At 39.1% G+C, this 16,818-nt stretch overlaps 1 protein-coding gene across 10 annotated transcripts in view; it reads right to left on the reverse strand.

Moving 5' to 3' along the window:
* Positions 1–16,818, reverse strand: part of VPS13B (vacuolar protein sorting 13 homolog B) — an 883,035-nt gene that overhangs the window by 813,271 nt on the left and 52,946 nt on the right. For all 10 annotated transcript variants that reach the window (XR_014529192.1, XR_014529193.1, XR_014529194.1 and 7 more), the window contains exon 3: positions 14,988–15,131. Coding sequence is in view for 6 of the 10 variants with exons in the window: in XM_083517129.1 (XP_083373255.1) it covers positions 14,988–15,131 (144 nt within the window). In the remaining 4 variants the exon portion in view is untranslated. The remainder of the gene's footprint in view (positions 1–14,987; positions 15,132–16,818) is intronic.

Consider the following 16,818-nt stretch of genomic DNA (forward strand, 5'->3'; position numbering starts at 1 on the left):
TCCCCCTTTTTTGGGGTGCAAGGCATAAATGTTGAGCTTTTTTAGGGGACCCAAAGTTGTTGAGCTTCTTTGGCGGGGCGGTGATCTACCAGTGATCTACCACAGATGTCCAGTGATCTACCGGTAGATCATGATCTACCTGTTGGACGTGCCTGCCTATATCAATGCTAAATCTAGGCATGCCAAAAAGGAAGCATGCAGGAACAAGGCTTGTTTCCCTTCCAATAAACCAGAGGTGAGGGGCGCTCTGATCCACAGGCTAAACCAGGTCTGCCAGGGATTCAAATTCCACAGTCACCTAACCGGCATTATTTCCTTATTTATTACCTGACTTAAGGTTCCAGGGCAGGTCACAACAATTTAAAATTCAAGATTAAAAGCAATTAAAAACAAATTGCAATCACAATAACTGGGCGGGTCATTAAAAAAACATACATTTCAAGTGTCATGGGCCAGGGTAAAGATGTGCATCTTCAGCATACAGTGAAAAATGTATAGTGGGTGTATATATATATGTGATGTCAGTATGGGGTGGGGAGATACATAGTTGTCGATAAAAATTGGGAGCCTTAAAGTGCTCTCCTGGTTGTGTATTTGCAGGGGAGAGCACCCACTGGCTTCCCAAAGGAACTCCCTGGCTTCCCAAAGGAACTTCCCGAAGGAACTCCACTGGCTTCCCAAAGGAACTTCCCAAAGGAACTTCCCAAAGGAACATCATGCCTGCACAAAGCGCCCTGCATGAGGGAGTTCTGGACAAGGAACCCCCTTCTGCATCTCATCACTTAAGTGCAAATAGTGGGGACTTCAAAGCAACCAATCACCTGACATCATTGAGATATCAGATGATTAATGGGCATTTGGCAGACAAGGACCATGAATTAGCCATACCATTCTAAGACTAGGAAATAAAACTTTCCTGCTGTTTTACTATTTTTTGAACTTTCCCCTCACCCTTTCAATGCATGCTTATGGGGAGAGTGGGATTCATTTTTGTGTTTATTCCACATTCCATGACCTTTCTACTTTAAATGTTATGACTGACTGGGACAGACTGGAGCTGGAATAACTCAGTCGGTAGAGCATGGGACTCTTAATCTCAGGCTTGTGGGTTTGAGTCCTGCGTTGAGCAATAGATTCCTACATTGCAGGGGATTACACTAGATGACCGTCATGGTCCCTTCTGACTCTACAATTCTATGACATACTGTGCTCCATCAAGTACCTACCAAAGTGTTGCCAGTAAACAAATTACCGTATTGGCCTGAATATAAGCCTCACTCCCCCCCAAAAAAAATTCTGACCGTGAAGAGCTTAAAGTCATGACCTTACAAAAATTGGCTTTTACATTATCGCTGCTGAAACAGACATATGGTAAAACGTAACGGGTGTGAGTGCCTGCAGAATTTTAAGGGAGCAGCTTATATTCGGGTATTGTCTCCCCCCCCCCCTTGAATTTTAAAGGTGTGGCTTATACTCAGGCCAATACGGTGTTAATTATTAGCCAGGCTACCATCTCCTAACAAGGAAAAATACAATGACAGTGGACTGCAACTGATGCTCTTCTATTCACTGAAAGGCTCTGATCCATGAACAGAAGATGGGTGACAATTTTTGCTTGTTTCCCTTGGTTCTGAAGCCCCACACCGCCCTCCCCACTGTTCTATCCAGAGCTGATTTTCAAGGGGCACTTGGTGGGAGGGTGCATCAGCAAAAATGACCTGCACTCCACTTCTGTTAGCGAAAGCATCCACTGAATCAAAAGCTCTTCCATGAGTTAAAGAGCAGCAGTTGCATGCCCTGAAATAGGTCTAATAGGAAATTAAACCAAATACAATATAAGCACTTCCTTCCACCCAATCTCTTAACAATGGTTAAGAGAACACCACCCTACTGTCTTAAGAGACTATAATTGAAAGAGGGAATCATATTGGCCTGGTATAGAAATGAGTCATTACCCACTTTATTCTCAAGTATAAGGAAATTATATTTAGACCTGTAACAAGACCTGTAGAAGGCACTTAAAGAATTAAACTAAGGCACATTACACTTTTCCCCCACTACAAAAATCTGTGGTTATACCTAATGCACAACTACCACTTTTGCTATAGAAACATGTTAAAAACACACTCCCAGAAATTTAATTCTTCTTTAATCTATCATCAAATAAGGAAAACCCACTTCCTCTCAGAGGTAAAATTTTAAATGCATTACCTCACCTTTTCAATGTTAAACTGCACCAATCTAAGGCCTTTGCAAAATATAATGGGACACTAAGGGCCAGAATTTGATCTGTTCTGAACTAATGTAAATCTGGAATAATTCCAGTATAAATCACTGAAGATATACACAAGAATAATAGGCATTAATCTTGGAATGAAATTCTTGTAAGCATGCCAAGAGAGTAAATTAGCCCCTTCAAAATCTGCCAGTAAATAGACACTCACTTCTTTCCTTGGAGTGATCTTAAGATATACTATCATTCAAAAACACATACAACTAAAGCAATTTCCAAAGTTACATGATTAATGGGGTCCTCAAAATCATGCATGAAACTAGGATTCAGTCAAGAAGGGCCCCTAGTTCTACCATCCTCTGCAAACTTCACCTCTGCAAGTTCTATACCCAGCCAAAAAAAGGGAAGAAAATCAGTAGGGACAAATGGCAATGTCTCTAAAGAGATTGCAAGGCTGAAGGGGCAGCAATGTGTACTTTATTGCCTCTTCAAAGTAGAAAACAGATGAAAAATGTGGCTCCTGCTGTTGCCAAACTACTTTGTGAAAGACTAAAGTGCTGTTATTTTGCCTTTTCCAATTCTTATTTTATCCCACCTACTTTTTGATGATTGGCATGCAAAAAAAAAATGTTCAGCCTGGAAATATATTATGTAGATTACATTCAATCAAAGCAGAATTTCAGCTCTCCTTTTCAGAACATTTTACAATTTGCCAATAAGCACTCGTTTTTACTTAAATTTTTAGTGAAGATGCAAATGTTTAGTTGCAGCTTTTGTTCCAACTACCAAATATGAAACCTCTGGCATAGTTCTCCTTTCTCCTTCGTGTAAGTCAGGCACCCCCAAACTTGGCCCTCCAGCTGTTTTGGGACTACAATTCCCATCAGCCCCGACCACTGGTCCTGTTAGCTAGGGGGTGATGGGAGTTGTAGTCCAAAAACAGATGGAGGGCCAAGTTTGGGGGGGCCTGATGGAAGTTATGCAAGCACAAGGATTTAGTAGCACAGGAAGCTGCTTTATACCAAGTCAGAGCAAAGACTGGCAGCGGCTCTCCAAGGTTTGAAGCAGGGGGATTTCCTAGCCCTACGTGGATACCAGGAATTGAGCCAGAAGCCTTCAGCATGCAAAGCAGATGCACTAACTCTTTTGACTGCTATCAATTGATTTGTTTGCTTTAAAGACAATCTATTATAATGTAACACATAGGGAGAAATACATTGATACCAACTTTCAGCATCTGGTGTCATATATTTTTCCAGCATAATGTATTAGTAGTTAGGCCACATAACATAGCATACAAGGGCAACAAAAGTGGGCAGATCTGGCCCTCCGCTTCCAACTATCCACCCAAAGTGGTTCAAAGTTAAAAGCTGGATAGCAGACAATGCCCTTGGCTTTCCTTCACTGCTGTCTCCATGCTCCCTGCATCTGGCACTAATTTAACTTGGAAGAAACAGGCTCTAGAGCACCATGAACATTAACCGGCTAAAGCATAGCTGTCAACTTTTCCCTTTTCTTGCGAGGAATCCTATTCGGAATAAGGGAATTTCCCTTTTAAAAAGGGAAAAGTTGACAGCTATGGGCTAAAGTAATATGTGGCAAACACAGAGCTGTGTCATAGGCAAGCCCAGCCTTGCTGCTGCCCTTCCTACTTGAAGATGCCACCACTTGTTTCCAATTCCTCTTGTCCACAGTGATAACATATCTGCCTCCCTTTCCCTCCTATTTGTGAGTAGGTCCTGCTAGCTCATTTGGGGATAGTGGACTTTGATAAGGTGGAAGGGCAGGAAAACGGCAGAAAGGATCTAGGAACATGGATAAATTTCCGGAACGACAATGGGATCTCAGCTTTGCCCAAGGCATGACAGATAACAGCAACAATCAGGGGAAAGAAAGACATAACATCTTACAAGGACAGGAAGAAACGCGACGGACAGAATAATTGGATGAACAAGGATATAGTTTGAGTTATTCCCTTGCAGTTTATAAATCATTTAATGTGTCAATACGAATAAAAGATATTAGTACTGCAGTCGCTGTATAAGGGATTATTATTATGACCGGAATGTAATTGAAACTAGTAAGATTCTGGAAAGCAGAAATAAAGAAAATCATCAAACCATCAAATCTAGCAGGCACTTTAACTAAATTATGTAATTCAGTATTTGAATGATTGGTATTAATAATTGTATTATAAATTGGTATTGTTATAATGAGGCTATTATTGGACTGTAATTGAAAACTAATAAAATTTATTACAAGAGAAAGGATCTGGGAACACCTGTCTCCCATAGCAAGGGCATAAAAACCTGCAACTGGTTGGATCAGACACAAAGCTGAAAGGACTGTGCAGACTCAGTTCAGCGCAAAAGTTGGAATGCTTACAGTGCAATTCCATATTTCTGAGTAAACATTTAAGTTCTACTTTGTTCAATGGGAACTATTCATTAGCAATTATGTTTAGGATTGCAGCCTTAAGTCCTACTGAAAATCAATGGGACTGCAAATAAGGTTATTTTAACAATCAACAAAATTGTTAAGAACCTGATCCATATAAGGAGGTTGTCATGCTCCTTTTTTTTAAAAAAAAGGCATTATGCTATTAATCACCAATCAGTTATTTAAATAAGACGCATTATGTTGCTTTCCACTGAACTGCTAAAACTAATGCCAACATTAAATACATTCCTTTAGTGCAATCATTATTTTATGAACAAATCAGCTCAGCATAAACAGTTTGCAATGTATTCCATTTAAGATTTAAAATTGCTACATAAAATAACACACACTAATTAGGGCTCCAATACATCTGCAAATACATCCCCATGACCCATCAAGACAGCTGCACTCTTGTGGGACAATGACATTTATGAATTCCTGACAAATGCATGCGATCCGGAGCTAAAGCATTATCGGTTGAGAGGATCTAGCTACAGAATGCTCTCCCCTAGGAACTCAAACACTTGGAATTTAAGCAACTTTAGGGCATATGGCAAAACCTTCCTCTTTGATAAAATGTTCTCCAGCAAGAGAAATAAATTTAAATTTTAAGAAGATTCTATACATTCTTTCCCAAGGGCGGCTTCCTAAAACCAATAAAAGGAAATACACCCAAGATTTAGTAGAGCCTACAAAGCAAGTAAATACGTGGAAATTGAACTATGTAAGCACTGCAGGAAATAACAGATTGACATGATTCAGCTTTTAATGTATGGAACAACTGCACAAAGTTATGGCTAGGCAAGTGACAAGAAAATGAAGCTATCAAGTCAAGGAAACTTTATTTAGAATTTATTTTTTCTTTTAATAGTCTTCCTTCTCAAATGCATATTGAGCAAAAAAAATTATTCTTTAGAAGAATATTTTTTTAAAAAAATAAAGCAATGCAGCACATATATTTTTGGCTGAACTGCTATAAAATACCACAGGTTTATTGGTAAGTTCATCGTTTTAGAATGTTACGGATTTTTGGACAGCAGAGTCCATGGCACAGGAAAGAAGTAAAATGATAGATTGCTGGTATGTGTTAAGAAGAACCAAATGGAAATCCTTGATGCACAGAACTACTGAAGCTAAGGAGGGGTGGACCACATCAGTCCCTTTAATGGGAGCTTATTGAACCAACAAAATGGAAAGGGCCAACTCATGTTTAAGGAATGGGAAGCAAGCTACAAAAACATATGCTCCTCTTTCTCCCATTCTCTCCGCTTTGGATGTGAATGCCCTCCTACCAGACCTAACTTGGGTTAACCACCACATTCAGTGGCGTAGCGTGGGTTGTCAGCACCCGGGGCAAGGCAAGTAATTTGCACCCCCTAACTGTGAGTTAGTTAGCTGCGAGTGCGAGCGCCCCCCCAGATGTTGTGCCCGGTGCGGCCGGCCCCCCTGCACCCCCCACGCTACGCCACTGACCACATTGGTAGTAACTTTGTCCTCAGTGTAACTGAAACCCCACCTAGCTCTAACTCAGCAATACCAACCATGGTTAAGGGAGCCCAGATTTCCACTGAACAGTGGGTTTTTTAAAAGCAACTTTAACCTGGGTTTTTTAATTCATTGTTAAGAGAAATCCTAGCCGATTCAAGCGTTAACTGCACTTGCATGTAAGCAATAACATAAGGGGGTGCACTGCCAACCCCCTACTCTGTCACATTATTTTGGTTCCATGTAGTCGTCCCCATGTTTGCAGATGAATACCTACATCAGACTCCACACAAATTAAAACCCTGATCTAAATCACACATGGAATGTTCCTGCACAGAGGCAGCTCACCACTGCAGACATTCACCCTAAGGCTTGTGGGCAGCTGTACACAGAATGGGGACAATATGCCAGAGGAGAGAGACTTGATAATATACTCCCCATCCCAGATCTGCTTACATGCAATTGTAGTTAACACCTGAATAGTGCTCCTGATTAACACTGCTGCCAAAGTAATGGGAATTCTCTATTAGGCTGAAAAGCAAACAAGGAGGGAGAGTCTGAACCATTGTCATACATTCAATCCATGTATTTAGTGTTTAGCCATGACCAAAAGCAATCAGAAGCATTCTGTCTGCACAGACCCAAAGAGAAAGAAATAGTACATAATCCTTCTTAAGTGAACATGATTACAAAATGCAATAGTACCTCAAAAATAAAAGAGAAATATGTATGTAAGTATTATTAAAATGCTATCAATCTTAGCACTACAGTCATACTAACTTTGCTTAACTTTTACATGCAAATGAAGGCTAAATGTGTAGTTTAAATTGGTGCATCCCATACTGGTTGACGTTTAAGATTTCTTGGAAAAATTACATAACCAAAGTGTGTTAATGTTTTAAGGGTCCTTGGGACTTTTTTCTTTCACATTGCTTTTATGATACACAATTCCCTCACTTCTTCAAGCCAAGTTATAGTCTTTCAAAATTCATTTTTTACATGTGTTTCAGATTTTGTTTGTTTGTAAAGACTTAAGCATGTAATTATACTCTGAATTGTTCCCTCCTCCTTCCTTAATTTTGTTCACTTTCTGTTGCTGATTTTGTTTGTTTTTCTTTTCTTGGACCATATTTTGTTCCCCTCTGAGTTACCCATTGCAAATTTACAATAATTATTTGAGGCAATCTTTTTTTCTTTTATTACTGTAGCGAATTAATTCTTTTCCTTTATAGTTGAACTCCTGGTGAAGTTCTCTTTTTTTCCTCTGGAAGCATCTTCCTACTTTCATGCCTCATAGCATGCTAAAAAAAGGAGAGTCATCTTAGAAGTTTAAGCTTGAAAAGGATTAGGTCTAATTCTGAACAGTCCTCCTATTACTTCTAGTAACCTGACTATATTGATAAGAAAAGGAATAGGCTTGCTTCTAATGTCACTTTGTGCACTGGCTTAAATATAGCCTTAAATCATTGATAACATATGTTCATGTATGAGTTTTCTCACAACAAAAGGATGGGCAAGACTCAGTCCTAGTATTATACATTGTAACATGCCAAGATATCGGGGACATTACATTTCTTGCTCTTATTAGCTATGCAGATATGACAACTTAGATGTATTCATGTTCCCTTCCTTTCTTCACTCATGAAGCTCAAAACACCATACAAGGGGTTCCCAAACCATCTCCCAACTTGGTACTGACAGTGCCCAATCCTGTTTCACTTCAGCAAGTGGCTTTCTTTGCCCCTAAGCAACACAACCAGAATAAAATTCTATAAAGCATTGATTTGGATTATATCCAACTGAGTCATACTCAAGAGTACACTCAATTAAATTCAAAGACAAATCCACTGATTTCAAGGAGTCTACCTGGGTGATCACTGGGTATCACCCTTTATCTTAGAAACTAAAATATTGCCCCTTCTTACATTCTTATAATAATAATTTTAATAATTTTATTATTTGTACACCACCTATCTAACTTGGTTGCTCCAGCCACTCTGAAGCTAAACAGGAAAAAAATAGCATTTTAAAAGCTGGCTGGGGCAGAGAAGAAAAGAAACAGGGATGAAGGAATTCAGCTGCCTGGTGTAATGGCTTGAGGCAGACTGGTTCCAGAGCTGTAGGCACAGATAGCATTCCCCTCCCCATAAATGGGAACCAAACACCCTTCATGTGTTAGGAACTGATAAATGTGTTTTGCAACATGCAGGTTACTTTCTCTTCCAAAACATCTACGTTGCTGCAAATGGACATACTAGTTCAGCTGATGGCTTTTTAAATGGTTGCTACTCTTGTCCTCTCCTGATAGCACTGCTTACTCTGAAAGCTTTTACCAAAGAACTTGGGAGAAGGAATCAGTGTTTTGCCATAAAGTATGCATTTTTCTTCTTATTATAATGTCTACAACAACTTTCATCACTGTTTACTAGGTCAACATATTAAAACAATTCCAAAGCAAATTGAACAACTGGAGATGGATGCTACAGAAGTACTCATTTCATTTGGAACTTGAACCAAGTCTGTGCTCCAACATCATAACTGCACGCAATTTGGTAAGTTTAGTAACAGAACAGAGAAATGAGGACTTGAGAAATGTCACATTTATTACTGACAACACATATACAATCAAGAAGTCTTATGGCACTAATATGGCATAAGTTCTTCTGGACATGCCCACTTCTTCAGATGCAGGAAGTATAATCATAATAGGTATACTGTATACAGGAGAAGGTTGTAAGGTTGGGTTGCAATGATTGGCATGCTAGTCAGCTGAAATCTGTAAGGTTTCTGCAGGGCCACCTCAGTTGGGAACACTCCTTCACTCTTTCCACATTCTACTTCCCAGCAAAAAGATCATCAATAAAACTGGTTAAAGTACACACATGATCCCCACTCAAACCCCGGGGAAATGGTCTGAAGTAAGGGTGTGTGTGCACATTAATAAATGACACTATGAAGATTTCGGCTCTCTTCCATTTGTTCCCAAGATACCCACCCTAAACTTCGTGGTTGAGGAACTGTCGCTAACAATAATGGGATGACCTGCAGGCAACTGAAGACCAAAGCTGTCATATCTACAAGTCACAGAGCATGTGTGATCCCAACCCATTTTTAAATATTATTTCCCCCAACCCTTGAGTATTTTTCTGCAAAACATTAGGCTTGAAAAATAAAGAGACAAGAAGCCATCTATTCAGAAAACAAGTACACACTCTCACTGCTTGTCCATACGGTCCTCTTTCAGTCATTATTGATATATAGATCACAAGAACCTCCAGTCCACATGCGTAGTTAGTCCCTCCACACCTTCCAATTTGGCCAGGGGTGCCATTTTGGCCAAGCCACACCTACCTGCCCTGCAAGTGTGAAGCAGGTAAAGACATGGCAGTGTCAAATGGGGTTTGAAAGTGATCAATGACACCTGAAAAACTCTGTGCACAGCACTTTGCCAACAATCAATGAGGATCTGCAGCACTTTACAATCAGATGACTGATTGGTCAAAACCAAGTCATCTGATGACACTGTGACATCATGTGATTAAGAAGTGGATGGCCCTTTCCACCTGTCAGCCATGGCCTGTGAGTGCTGGGGAAAATAAACCTCTGTGACACAGACCAGACCCAGTTCTCCACCTCTGATCTAGTTATACTATTATCTTCTTTCTTCTTCTTCTATACTGCATACTAAGACTTTACTATGACAACAATATGCTTCATGAACAACTAGAAAAATGCAGAATAAAGTATTATGATATGATAGCCTTATTCAAAAGTAGCCAAATTTTAACTAAGTTCATGCCAATTAACTACTTACTGTAATTTTCCACAAGGTTCTTGACACAATGCTATTTGCTATATTATATACTCAAAAGTTGATTTATAGTCAAAAGGTGACTTAAAGTCAAATGTCGATTAACTATAAAACAGAAGTGCAGGTTTTAAAAAATCTGTTGGTGCAGATGTTTAAACCTATGAACTTATCAGATTTATTCTCCAACAGGGAAATACAATAAATAAATAATATGGAAGTGGATTTGGAGATATTACATATCTTATCAGGCTAAAGGGCTACATGGAAGCCATGTGCATAAATCAACTTTTACAAAACCTTTACAAATTTAAGATATATTATATTATAAAATACAAAGAAGGGGCTTAAGCTGGTACCTGAAGTTCTTAAAGGCAGCTTGGGGCGGGGGGGCGGGCGGGGGGAGCTTGGGAACCAGAAATCCAAAAGGAGTTATTTGTCATGAAATGAAGTGAATTTATAACTTCCTAAATACATGTTCAAAAAAGAGAAGAGATTGCTTTCATTTACATTCTTATTATTACAAAGATAAATCCTATCATTGGCATAAATCCAAATGTTATTCTCTAAGGTTGTACATACCATGGAATAATTTGTCCAAATGTCAGTTGTAATTTTCAAAATCCCCCTCTTACTATAGATTCTTAAACATCTGTAACAAATACTTGTTTTGAGAGTGCTTTACATTTGTGACATTTGACCTTTTGCCGTATGCACCACAAAATTCAAGTTTCAAATACCATGCAAGCAGGAAATATGATCATTCCAGCAGTAGCCATCTGCATGGTCCAATATCAAATATTAGTTCTGGGTTGCACAAAGTCATGTGTTACAAATCTGTTTCTGCAGCTTCTATAATTAGTTGTAATTTGCTGCTTCTAAAATGTGTTTCTTATGGGACATCTGGCCTTGAAACGTCTACCTTTTGCATTGAAAAAAATACTTAGTGTTCTGAATATTTTAAATACATACATATACGTGTGTTTGTGTCACTGCATGGGTGGCATAACTAGGACCAGACTTCTTAAACAGAGATTTATATCATTATGCAGAAATATTAAATAATCTAAATGTATGCAAATAATGTTTCAGAGGTAGTCAGATTTTTCCAAGCTAATTATTAAACAGGAGCCTGTTAAGGAGATTAGAGCATTGTATGCAGCAGCACTGGTACTTTGTAGATAATACAAAATGAATAAAATATACACATATATAGTACGTATAGATGTATTTATTTAGTAGTGCTCCTAATTTTTAAAACAGAGAGCAAAATGCTATTGTGCCTAGTAGCGCAACACATTTTTCACTGTAAGAAAATGAAGGCACTGTGCTATGTGCTCCAAATATACTAGTGCATAAGCACTTAGATGAAGATAAGTGCTTTCCTGTATCTCAGCACAAATCATAAGCATATCAAAGCATTTAAGAGCCATCACAAGCACATCAGGTATCATCAGCCCATTTGTAGTAGAGTTTTATGGTGATACATCTTCATACCTTTCATATAATCTACCTACATAAATTATTCTGCAGAAGGTGAGAAGAACCTATTTGCTACAAGAGCAAATAACTTATTTGCTAAAAGATATTTTTGTCCAAGTATGAATATCATTTCTGAAATCAATTCATCTCTAGGAGAAATAATAGCAACTCTGTGCTGAACCTTCTGCACTTTTACAGTTCTCAGTATGAAGGACAGCACATAGCAATTTTATACACTAAACTCATGCAGTGGAGGAGAACTCTAACTGGAGAAATTCCCTTCCTATTCATGTGATCATTTTGGTTTTACGGTTCAAGAGGGAACGCGGTGGCAATTTCTTAATGTATGCAGTGTGCCAACCCAACCAAAAGAAGTACCAGTTCTCACAAAACATACAAATGTGGGCAATTTCCAGCCTCATATACAGTCATACCTCAGGTTACAGACGCTTCAGGTTGCGCGTTTTCAGGTTACGGATGCGCCAAAACCCAGAAGTACCGGAACGGGTTACTTCCGGGTTTCGGCACTTGCGCATGTGCAGAGGCAGCAAAGCAACCCGTGTGTGTGCACAGACGCAGTGCTGCGGGTTGCAAATGTGCCTCCCACATGGATCACATTTGCAACCCGAGCGTCCACTGTACAAACCAGAGACTGTACAAACCAGAGAATATAATGGAGTAAAGAAATATAATAAACCAATTATTTAAGTACACAATCAACTAGATGCCAGGTTGATTCTAGATGCTGAGAGTCAGTTTTAAAGCCTAGGTGTAGAATATTTGAAGAATAGTATTTCAACTGCCTTCTAAAAATTAGTGGCAACAGCTGAGAATGTTGCCCTGAGATTATAGAACCATCTCCCAAAAGAAATTGCCAAATCTAGCAGCACAGTCCATTTCAGGGACTTAAAATATTTTCATTCAGATTAACTTTTGACCACTAAATATACCAGTTATAGCTGCAAACACTGCTTATCATTGCTGCTTCAAATGGTTACTTTTTATTTCACTGGGGTTTGTTTTGTGTGTTTTTTTGCAATATATATGTATCTAACACAGAAACAGCTATAAAACAAACTTGGACACAATTATATCAATCTAGTAAGAAATCCATGTGTCATTGAAGATACTGCAACAACCTGATGTTTTTCTATGTGCCACGATGTATAAGTGAATAGCATAATTTAGAAAAAAGGATTCAAACTGTTCCTAGCTTAACCCATCCCTTTGCTTTCTTTGTTTGATTAGCCAAATTTCCACATTAAGTGGCTCCAGAGGTGTTTAAACTTCCCGGAAATACTGGAATTTTATAAGCCTTTCCAGTTGGTTGCTATTGTAGAGCTTGCTGCATGGAAGGAATGCAAGTCTTTGTGCAAGACTTTAAGCACCTGAACGCTTGCACTTTTTGCCTTATCACAGCATCCATTTCAGAATATACTCAAAACTCCCTGGGGGGGTGTGGAGAACCACCACTATGAGTGAATGAACATTTATTTTTGTTTTTATTATCTGTCTTGAGACTATTGCATTGAAAGGCAGAGTAAAAATGTTCTAAGTAAATCTGTGTGGAAAGCTAATCTTCAAAGACAAAAGTATTTTTCAGCGCATATGAGGCATAAGAGTGTTTTGGGGTTCTGCTGCCAACAGTGTCTGGCTGGTAGAAGCTCAAAGGCAGAGCATGAAAGCAATGGCTTTTCCTCATTAGTTCCTAGCATCTGTTTTTTTAGTGGTGTACCACCTTGAAACTCCCTGTTAGCGGTTTTTTATCTTTTATAAATCAGGGGGTGGGGAGATAATGAATGTAATCAAAGCTAGTGGCCATTGTTATAGAGTGGTACCTCGGGTTAAGTACTTAATTCGTTCCGGAGGGCCGTACTTAACTGTTCTTAACCTGAAGCACCACTTTAGCTAATGGGGCCTCCTGCTGCTGCCGCACCACCTGAGCATGATTTCTGTTCTCATCCTGAAGCAAAGTGCTTAATCTGAAGCAGTATTTCTGGGTTAGTGGAGTCGTATGTAACCTGAAGCATATGTAACCCGAGGTACCACTGTACCTTATGATGGTGAATTCCAGAGATTAATGGCAAGTCTGAGCAGGGGGGAAATGAGAGGTGCGGGGAGGAGAGGGTAGACGTTCCATTGCACGAGCGTAATTCCTTCTGCTGATGGGACAAGTTAGTTGGATACCACCCGGCATCTCTGGGATGCTTACAAGCAGGGAATGAAGCCAAGAGTCTTCCCTCCACCGCCCCACTCCATGTCTTGCATTCAGAGATGTACTGCGTCTCAACACAAAGTTTCCCTTTACTATTGTGGGTTACAAAAATGGATTGTGTGGGCAGAACTGAAGAAAGAAGGGTTTTTGCATAGCAGAACTGAAGAAAGATATTAAGGGAAAGGTACTTTCCCACTTTTGAAATGTACAAGAGACCTCTGATCTTAAACTTCATTAAATAAACACAATTTTGTGCATTACTGGTTTAAACCAAACTCACATGTTGTTCCACTCCTTGGCCACCTTCTTTCATAATCAGTATTATTTTTATTTTTTTAAACCCTTTAATAATTCTTTATCACTGTGCCAAAGCACATGTTCGTAAGTTTAGCAGCTAGGAGAAAATAAAACTTGGGCTACTACACAACACCAGAATCTATTTCACTATACAGTGGTAACTCGGGTTACAGACGCTTCAGGTTACAGACACTTCAGGTTACAGACTCCGCTAACCCAGAAATAGTACCTCGGGTTAAGAACTTTGCTTCAGGATGAGAACAGAAATTGTGCGGTGGCGGTGCAGCAGCAGCAGGAGGCCCCATTAGATAAGTGGTACCTCAGGTTAAGAACAGTTTCAGGTTACGAATGGACCTCCAGAACGAATTAAGTTCTTAACCAAGGTACCACTGTACTGGAAGCCGCCCAGAGTGGCTGGGGCAACCCAGACGGATGGGCAGGGTACAAATAATAAAGTTATTGTTGTTGTTCCATCTCAACATCCCTCCCATCCCTTCTACACATTCAACATCTTATTGATGGGAAAGTGTTTGTTTTTTTTAAGGAAAAAACTCAACTATGAAGATCAATTCCAGGATGACAAAGAAGAAAATTGAAATAAAAATTAAAAGCAAAATTTAAATGTGGTAAGTTCATTGGTATGAAAATATTGAAGCACGATAATAAAAAACTACTAGTTTCCCTACATCACTTCCTCATTTTGGAAGGATGCCAGTACTCAACTCCAGCAATGAGATCCAGATTTTTAGTTAGTAGAAAACTGGAACAATTATAGCTAGTCCAAAAGATCACTACAGCAAGAAACACATTTCACCTTCTTCAAAGATTCAGTGGACTCAAGAAGAAACTGAGCTTCCAATCACAACTTGACTGCAATAGAAAGTGACTTTCAGGTGGAAACCTCATAAGGATAAGATGAGCATCATGGTAGCCCTTTGCTAGGGAAACTAACCATGTATCCAAGTTCCTGTAATATCCAATAAGTTCATATATACTGTCTTTTTAAAGATTGCATGTTGTTTTCTTACCTGGACTCCATCCTTCAACTTCAAAATGCACTCCATTGTATTTATTGTAATCACAACTGGCTCGGAACCAAGCTTTGTCCATGGTACGTGGATGCGCAGTTCATGAATGTGTCCGCTTAAAAATGTAAATGGTAGTTTCAGCTCCTTGAAAACAAAAGTCATATCAAATTACCAAGCTAGCTATTAAAAACAAAATGAAATAAAACGAGCAGCTTGAGCATGTAGTTACAGTTATCCAAATGCAATTTAACAAGTTTTTCTGCTGCAAGCTGTCTGACATAAATTTTGGTGCATTTCAAAATAGTTTCCCGGATAATGGGGAACTACTTCATTCATATAAATAAACCAAGAACATAACCAATGTGTGTCAAGTTGCATCTATTCTGACACATCACACACACACACACACTGCATTCATTCATTTGGCTTTTATTCAGTTCTAAGCTTGAAGACTCATTGAAAAAACAAGCACAACTTATAAAACATAAAATCCATAAACTATATACAGTTAATCCAAACTTCTAACAATAAAAATAATGAAAATAATAATTTATTATTTATACCCCGCCCATCCAGCTGAGTTTCCCCAGCCACTCTGGGCAGCTCCCAACAGATTAAAAACAGAATAAAACATCAAACATTTAAAAACTTCCCTAAACAGGGCTGCCTTCAGATGTCTTCTAAAAGTCAGATAGTTATTTATTTCCTTGACATCTGATCGGAGGGCGTTCCACAGGGAGGGCCCCATCACCGAGAAGGCCCTCTGCCTAATTATCAATGGCCACTATGAAATGGTCTTACACTGCTAATCTACCACACACACACACATGACACTCAAAGGCTTACAGTAAACTTGAATAGGAATTCTCAAGCTAGGAAGTGGATCCTGAGGTTGCCTTCAAATAAACACTTATTATCAAATTTCTATGCCACCCTTCCTCCCCAAGGAGTTCAGAATGCTTAACAGAATTCAAAAATACACTCAAAGCCATAATTAAAAGATCAATTAAAATTTTGTATCTAAGTACAATATAAAAACATAACACAGCTTCCTCAACCATGTGCTAAAGATGAGACGCACATCTTTCATTGGCATTTGAAAGCCATCAAGGGAAGGGAACCACCACACACCTCCAGGAAAGGAGTTCCACATACAGGGCATTTGCCACAGAGGAGTCCTTGCCCCGTATAATCAGCACATGGGTTCATCCCCATCAACGGGAAATGCAGGGCCTTCCTTCCAGATTTTAAAAGCATGGGCTTGCTACAATTATGACACCAAGTTTGAAGCAAATATGAGCAATTTTGCCTTCAAAGTGCTACATAAAGTACAATGAGTTTCTGAGCGACTTACTTGTTTCATCAGAAATATTTATAACCTGCTATTCATTGAATATTTTCAATCCAAGAGTGCGGAAACAAAAGAACAAAGTAGAAAGGACATACAGAAAAATATAACCATGTACAGCAGTTACAAAATCATATCAACAGGCCCAGTAAACAACAAACAGTTCCATGATAATGCAAACAAAGCAACTGCAATAAGGGCAGCAATTACAAATGTCAATTTAATAAAATACCTTTGGTAAAACCCAGCAAGATAGTCACATAAAGAAGTCCCCATTCTATTTTGTGACCTTTGCGCAACTTAACAACTTTCACCCCTCTCTCCAACTCATCCAGGACCTTATCCTGAGTGGTATGAATCATCGTCCACAAGTATAAACAGCAAAGATCTCCCACTCCTTTTCCATAGTAGAAACAGAACACACACAAAAGAGAAAGGTGGCGATATGCCACAGCTGGTGTTTCTCTCCTCTTTCCATGGGCC

The sequence above is a fragment of the Podarcis liolepis genome (assembly GCF_965112155.1).
Source record: "Podarcis liolepis genome assembly, chromosome: 8".
NCBI lineage: Eukaryota > Metazoa > Chordata > Lepidosauria > Squamata > Lacertidae > Podarcis > Podarcis liolepis.